The sequence below is a fragment of the Emiliania huxleyi genome (assembly GCF_000372725.1).
Source record: "Emiliania huxleyi CCMP1516 unplaced genomic scaffold EMIHUscaffold_668, whole genome shotgun sequence".
Lineage (NCBI taxonomy): Eukaryota > Haptophyta > Isochrysidales > Noelaerhabdaceae > Emiliania > Emiliania huxleyi.
The window spans coordinates 15,909-22,860 of NW_005196994.1; the positions used below are offsets into that span (position 1 = coordinate 15,909).

The 6,952-nt window shown below is 62.0% G+C and overlaps 4 protein-coding genes across 4 annotated transcripts in view; 3 read left to right on the forward strand and 1 right to left on the reverse strand.

The window, feature by feature from the left end:
• The window catches only part of EMIHUDRAFT_317040 (hypothetical protein), a gene marked incomplete at both ends in the record, with an annotated part of 1,091 nt that extends 740 nt beyond the window's left edge, over nt 1–351 (forward strand). Inside the window, 2 exons of the mRNA XM_005762698.1 lie at nt 135–188; nt 289–351. Coding sequence (XP_005762755.1) covers nt 135–188; nt 289–351 — 117 coding nt within the window. The remainder of the gene's footprint in view (nt 1–134; nt 189–288) is intronic.
• Nucleotides 352–914: 563 nt separating this feature from the next.
• Nucleotides 915–1,460, forward strand: EMIHUDRAFT_248455 (hypothetical protein; the record flags this gene model as incomplete). Its single annotated transcript, XM_005762699.1, has 1 exon — nt 915–1,460. One exon carries the CDS (start codon nt 915–917, stop codon nt 1,458–1,460), a length of 546 nt encoding a protein of 181 aa, XP_005762756.1.
• Nucleotides 1,461–1,887: 427 nt separating this feature from the next.
• On the reverse strand, nt 1,888–2,625 carry EMIHUDRAFT_248456 (hypothetical protein; the record flags this gene model as incomplete). Its single annotated transcript, XM_005762700.1, has 1 exon — nt 1,888–2,625. The coding sequence occupies one exon, from the start codon at nt 2,623–2,625 to the stop codon at nt 1,888–1,890; it is 738 nt and encodes a 245-aa protein (XP_005762757.1).
• A 911-nt stretch (nt 2,626–3,536) lies between these two features.
• On the forward strand, nt 3,537–5,965 carry EMIHUDRAFT_248458 (hypothetical protein; the record flags this gene model as incomplete). Its single annotated transcript, XM_005762701.1, has 8 exons — nt 3,537–3,566; nt 3,640–4,177; nt 4,336–4,438; nt 4,524–4,575; nt 4,648–5,051; nt 5,349–5,407; nt 5,514–5,614; nt 5,687–5,965. The coding sequence occupies 8 exons, from the start codon at nt 3,537–3,539 to the stop codon at nt 5,963–5,965; spliced, it is 1,566 nt and encodes a 521-aa protein (XP_005762758.1).
• Between the last annotated feature and the right edge of the window lie 987 nt (nt 5,966–6,952).

Here is a 6,952-nt window from a genome sequence, read left to right on the forward strand (position 1 = left end):
CCGCTCCTCGCCGCCGCCGCTCCTCGCCGCCGCCGCTGCCGCCGCCGCCGCCGCCGCCGCTCCTGCACCCGCCGCTTGCGTACTCCGACCCTTGACTCGGCTCGGACCCCTGACTGCGCCCACCGCTGCTGCAGATGGCGAGCACAGAGGAGTGGATCGACGGCGAGTTCTCGGGAAACCTGGGCGAGGTGCGGGCAAAGGGAGGGGGCTTTGCTTGCTTGCTTGCTGCTGCTGCTGCTGCTGCTGCTGCACGTGACGCAATCTCCCCTCCTCGGCCATGCCCCGCAGGTGCTCATCCGGTGCAACAACGTGCTGTACATGCGTGGCTTGCCCGAGGAGGACGACGAGTGAGGTGGCGAGTCTCTTCTTCTTACCTCTCTAACTTTGCGCGCTGCGCTGTTCACCCCTGTTATCTCTGTTGGCTGTAGTAATTTCAGTGCCGAGGCCCGCCTTTGTATGCACTAAAATAGCCGTGCGCGACGCGCCTCCGCCCGGTCGTCGTGCGCCGAGGTGCGAGGTCGCCGTCGCGCGTCGGGGCCTGACACACGCAAACCAATGGCCAATGCGTCTAAAGAAAGAAAGAAAGAAAACAGACAACCCAAGGGAGGGATGGGAGGACGGCACGCCGCCACCACACAGGGATTTTAAGGAGAGAGGTGTGGTGCGCCAATGCGTAAGAAAGAAAGAAAGAAAACAGACAACCCAAGGGAGGGATGGGAGAACGGCACGCCGCCACCACACAGGGATTTTAAGGAGAGGGGTGTGATGCGCCAATGCGTCTGATTAAACTGCTGCCTCGGGAAATTCTTTTTTGCTTGACGCTACCCAACCGCGGCGTGAGCCGTGAGATACGGTAGGGTGCTCCTGCTGACCTTTTCTTGGGAGCCAGCAGCCGCTCGCGCGCAAGCCCCGCGATGGTGTTGAGCTGCATGCGATTCGCCCTTTTCGTGCTCCCATGCGCCGCGGCCCGCCTAATCCAGCCCCGCCGTGCCTTCCTCGCTGTCCCAGCCTCGCTTCTGCCTGTGATGCGCCGCAGCGATGCGGCGGTGGCCGCACCGTCAAAGGCGGCATCGCCGGCGGCGGCAAAGCAGCAGATTCTCGCTGGCTATGACGAACTAGGAAGGCTCCTCCGCGACTTTGAGGCGGTGGTGTCGGGTGGTGGCGGCGATGGCGTTCGCCGTGTCCTCGGCACGGTGGGCACTGTAAGCCCCGTGTACCTGATCGAGCCGGCGTTCCGGCTACTCTTCGACGAGGACGAGAGCCTGCCGATGGAGTACATCGAGACGGTCGAGTCGCTCATGCGCAATCTGGCAGCCGCGGACAGCGAGGCGTACTCGGCTATCTTCATCGAATTTTCGTCGGCAAAGGGCAAGCCGGCCGACTACTTTGGGCGCTCTAAGCAGGCGGTCGCTCGTGCGAGAGATGACTGGAGGCAGTTGATGGACTACCTGAGCATGTGAGGGCGTAACGAAACAAGTTACCTGCGCGCGCGGTTCCCCAATCGCCGATGCAATCGCAGCTAGAGAGGAGCGGACAGAGGTCTCTGCCTTCACCGTCTTGGTCTTGGTTTCGTGTGTAATGGTCGTGTGTACACTTGTGGCGCGATACACTCTATTAAATCTACATGGGACGCGAGAGCGCGACCGAGACAAAGTGACAAACACACACACGCGCGCGCGCATCTCGCACAAGCGAGAAACCACAAGAGCTAAGAGAGGACACATCCGGAAGGAAATTCTGAGAAGAAGAACGGAAGAAGCTAGCGCGCGTATCTCGCCGCGCGGCTGAGAGATTTACGTTGCTCCAACAACGTCCGTCTGGGAGTCAGAGGATTTGTGGGGGCGAGCCAGGGGGAGACCGCCGTCGGGGCGCGCCGACCTGTCCACATCACGCGAGGAGGCTTTTCTCCGGCTCGAACGGCCGCTCGGTCTCGGTCGGCACCGGCTCGGGCCTTCCGGTGAGGTGATGTGCAAAGGCTTTGGCCGCCTCGGCAGTGCTCGGGTAGTCCACGATGGCCTGGAGCAACCTGCGGCCGAGCGTCTCGTCGCTGCACTCGAGCGTCTCGAGGCTGCACTCCTCTGCCACACCAGCGTACAGAAAGAGCCGATGCCGTCCGCCCGTGGGCGGGTAGGAGATCATGCGCGACCGGCAGAGCCCGCCGTCGCACGAGAAGTGGCACTCGATGTACTGGTTGACCGCGCCGACGACTGCTGCAAAGCGAGCCTCCTCCTCAAGCGTGCGGCTTTCGGTGAAGGGAGGAGCCTCCGGGCCGGCTGCGGTGGGATGTAGAAGACTCTCCAGGTCTACCTCGCCCCTCTCCACCGCGCCAGCAGCCTCCCCGCCTCCGGATGGCGACTCACGTGGCTGGCACGGCTCGGACGCTGCCGCGGGTGCCTGGGCACCAAGGTGGAACGTTGGTGCGTCGTTCGATGCCAGCGGTAGCTCAATCCGGCACTCGAGCCGGCCCGAATCCTGGTCGTAAGTCGTGTGAAGAGAGGTTGCACCGACGGCCCTCGCCTGCCGCAGATGAGCAGCAAGCACCGCCTCGCAAGCAGGCCCGATTGGAACGGCGGGCCGGGCGGGCCGAGGTACGGCCACGGTGACGAGTAGGTACGCGAGGGACATCGGTTCACTTCGTCCCTCTGGCTTCGGCTGGATCCGGGATGCGCGGCAGAGAGCTTTGAGAGTGATTGTCGCGGTTGTCGCGGTTTTATCGTTTCGCCGAAAAAAAGAATTTCTGCCGCACAAAGCAGAAGGACCGACAGAGCAGGTACTTTTTTGCTTGGGTGGGCCTCATCACGGGGTAGGTAGGGTAGGTCTGGGCCCTCCCGTCGGGTTTTTCCCTCTCTTCACGCTGGCTGGAATTTTCACAGCAGAAAAAGAAATTTTTCGGAAATCACGATGTCAAACGTCCCCAAATGGGTAATCTGATGCTTGTAGGGCCTGAGAGTGGCCTGCCATGTCACACAGGAAGGACTGTGGTTGCAGGAGAGTACCACCACCCATCACTTTAGTTGGTTACCGTCGGGTCTCTATTTTAAGACCAGGTAAACAGCAATAGATCCGGCCCTCAAGCGGCCTAATCGATACCCGGCCCTCACGGAATCGGTCCCTCGTTGTACAGCAATCGATCCTTCACACTGCCCGCGCTGCCAAACTTGCCGAGAATCGGTCCCCATGTTACCTGTGGCGCGGCATGAATGTACTGGCATGAATGTACTGTTGGGTGAGTGTACCCTTGCATCCCGCCAGTGTGATGTATCTGCTGTGCCGAACGTGCGCGTTTGGCATGTGGAACCTCTCACCTGGTGCGTGGCAACGGGCCCCCTGTGGCTGTGCCCCCTCCCCCCCCCCCGCCCGGGTGTCTAGCAATTGGTCCCTTGGCAAGCGCGAATCGGTCCCCCTGGCTCCAGGAACTGATCCGGCACTACACCCGGATCTATTGCTGTTTACCTGGTCTTAAAATAGAGACCCGACGGTAGTACCCCACCTTCACCCGTCCCACGATTTCTTTTTTAGTTTCCCATAAGTAGGGTATGAAGCTCAAACCCACGATCATTTCACCCGTGCCAAGCCCTAGCTAACCAGCCTCGTCCCTGAATCTATCCCGATGCTGCAACGGCTTCGCTGCTCCTTCAGGTGTTGCAGCACCATGCCGCTGAGGCACTGGCGGCGCCGCTCGCGCCCACGCAGAGCCTGCGCTGCGTCGGCGGCAAGGCCACTCCCCCGGTTGCGCCCCCGTCGACTACGCCCCCGGCCGGACCGGTGGTGTCGCTGGGCCATTGCAGCAACGACGACCCCGCGCATTTTGGCACACTCGACGGCAGTCAGCAGTGGAGCCTCGAGGGAGGGGCTCTTGCCACGGAGGATGCTATGCGCCTTCGCTGGTGCCTGAGTGCCGACAGTGACACGGAGGGTGGGGCGAACGTGGAAGAGTCCACTATCACGCCACGCCTTATCGTCTGTGCTTCTGGAAGGGAGGCGCAACGTTGGGGCTACGACTCAGTGAGCCGTCGCATCGAGCTTGCGGTGCAGCGGCCCTGTCCGCCAAAGGGCTCCAGTCGGTGCAAGTACTGCCTCGAGTCCGACTCGCGTGGGGGGTCAACGGCGCTGCAGCTAGCGGTCTGTGGCGAAGCAACTGCGCAGATGTGGGATGTGAACGGGCGCACGGCGGCAGGTGGCGTCGTTGCTGCTGCCTCGGGTCTCTGCGTAACAGCTGTGCCCCCATCGGTGACTCAGGGTCCACAGCTGCATGAGTACGGCTCGCGCGTCAGCCTCCTCCAATTCCCAACCCGGCCGAGATCGCGTCCACAGCACTCCGCGACCCGTGCTTAGGATCGCTCGCCTTCCTCTCCAACCCGACCGAGCCCTTCCGACGCTTTTCCACCGTCCCTGCGCCTGGTGTCACAAAATGTACCGTCGAGTATCGCGGCCGACGGTGCGGCGTGGCTGCCTCACTCGGACGGCTTGCCTTGCCTCGGGCGTGGCATTGGACGTACATGGATACATGGGCGTGTCCACAGGTACGTGCTGCTGCCTCACTCGGTGGTGCTTGTCGACACTCGGACGGGTGCTGTAGAGTACAACACCTCTCAGCTGCCACCTCGAGCCGCAGCCTGGCCACCCGCCCCCCCCTCACGCGGCGAGGGGGGTGCCGTGACGTGGGAGTTTTGGCAGGAAGCAATCGGCTGCCCGGGCTGCGCGCGCCAGATGGAGGCGTCCTCTCCACTTGAGCAGTTACGGCTGACGGAGGACGACACTGTTTACCTCTGGTACAGCACCGTCGTGTCAGCAGAACTCCTCGGCGCTTTTCTCTTGCCGGGCGAGCCCCCTTGCCGGTCAGACCGGCGATATGAGTGCCGCACGGTGTCGGTGCCGGCTGGGGAGGTCAGTGGAATGGGGGGGACCATCGCGTACGCCTTCATCGACGACGTCGCCACTACCGCCGCCACGCCACTCACAGCCGGCAATCAGAGCCGCGAGCTTCACATCCTCGCTGTGGCGATGGGCCTGGCCAATGGCGGCGTCGGACCAAGTAGCAGCAAGGGTCCGTCACACCCCACACCCCATCGGTCTCAGCTCCCTCCCCCCCCCCCCCCCCCCCCTCCCTCCCTCCCTCCGCCTCTTGCTCTTGCCCTTCCCGGTCTGTTTTCACCCCCCCCCTCCGCCTCTTCCCCCGACCCCCCCCCCCCCACCACCACACACACCCGCCCCTAATCCGCTAGGCGTTAGCAATGTCCTCGTAAACGGTGTAGACCTGGCCAACTGCAGCCGGGTGTGGCGGTCCGCCTCACCAGTCAATCAACGAAGGGGAGAGGACGGCGTTGACGCTACACCGCCCATCGTAGGCACACCTGGCCGCTGCTTGGCGAGCAACGGCGGATCTACACGGCGGAGGGCACCGGCGGTGTGCCTTGGTCAAAGAGCACCGCCGAGGCTGACGGCTAGCTGCCATAGATGGGAATCATACCTTGTGCGGATAGACCGCTCTCAATTTCTTGCTGTACATCTAGGCTTGCCGCACACCTGGTTTCGCTCGTGGCTTCCGCGGCCGACCGTGGCGGCCGGTGCGCCTCAGACGAGCTTTGCGCTCAACCTGAGCACGATGAACAAGGTATGCGAATACTCGAGTTTACCCCCCTGCCTCCCACGCGCCCTCGCTCACGCTGGGGCACGAATGACCCAGGGTGTGGCCTACGTCAACGGCTTCAATCTGGGCCGATACTGGCTGCGACGAGGGGAGTGCAAGGGCGCGTGCGCGCCGCCCGTCAAGCATGGCCACTGCTACATGCGCTGGAAGGCATGCGGGCGGCCCACGCAGACTCTGTACCACGTGCCGACCGAGGTGCTCGCGCCCGTGCGTAACCTCGTAGTCCTCTTTGAAGAGACGGTGGGCACGGCAACACCGCGAGACCTCGCGGGCGTGTCCCTCGTGGCACTGCACGAACATCCTGCAACCGACTGAGTGTAATTTCAAACGTGTAATTTCACGAATGGAGTGTAATTTCAAACGTTGTGTCGACCGAGGCAGTTCACTTTTCTGAACACGCAGAGTGACTTCTGTGAGTGCTCTTGGCGAAGTGAATGACACACATGGACAGTCACGAGCCCTTCGCAGTACGATCGTTGATCCGATACACATGAAGTGGATTCATTTCATGGCAGCGCTGTTGCATCGAGATGGTGAGGCGCGGAGGTCGCGCCATCGTGGCGGACCCGGGCAGGCCGGCCAGACCCTACTTCGTGGCGGCCCTCGAGCAGGCGGGGATGCCCTCCTCGTTCCGGCTTCCGTCTCAGTGTTTCGCTGGTGGCGACGCCAGGCTGCTTCTCGTGCATATTGAGGGAGAGAAGTCAGTCTCAGCATTCCCGGCCTTTGCTGAGCTTGAGGGGTAGGGCGTAGGCGTAGCACGTGCGCGCGCTCCGATCGGCCATGAGAATGCCGTGCGAGTTCACAGGGCGCACAGGTTGTTGCAGCGCGCGGACTCCAGGCCTTTTTAGTCCGTTTCTCTCGATCGATCGCGTCTGCCGTGAGCGTGACGCCACAGTGTGAACCCCCTGCGCGCGGGCCTTCTAGGCCCGCGGGTAGTCTCCCCCCATCCCCAGGGCCTCCAGGGCTCGCACCTCAACCTCTCATAGACCAACGCACAGCGCCATACGAGAGGTATTTTCTCTCAATATATAACACAAAAGGCTGTGAACAAGAGCTGAACGGCCCGTCTCTGACGAGTATTTATTTTTATGTGAACCTCTGTGCTCAGAGTTCATTTGATCGAGATGAAAGGTCGGCGTGGACGGACCATCGACGCACTCACACACACACACACACACACACACACACACACACACACAGAGAGAGAGAGAGAGAGAGAGAGAGAGAGAGAGAGAGAGAGAGAGAGAGAGAGAGAGAGAGAGAGAGAGAGAGAGAGAGAGGCGAGTGACAGCCCCTCAAGTG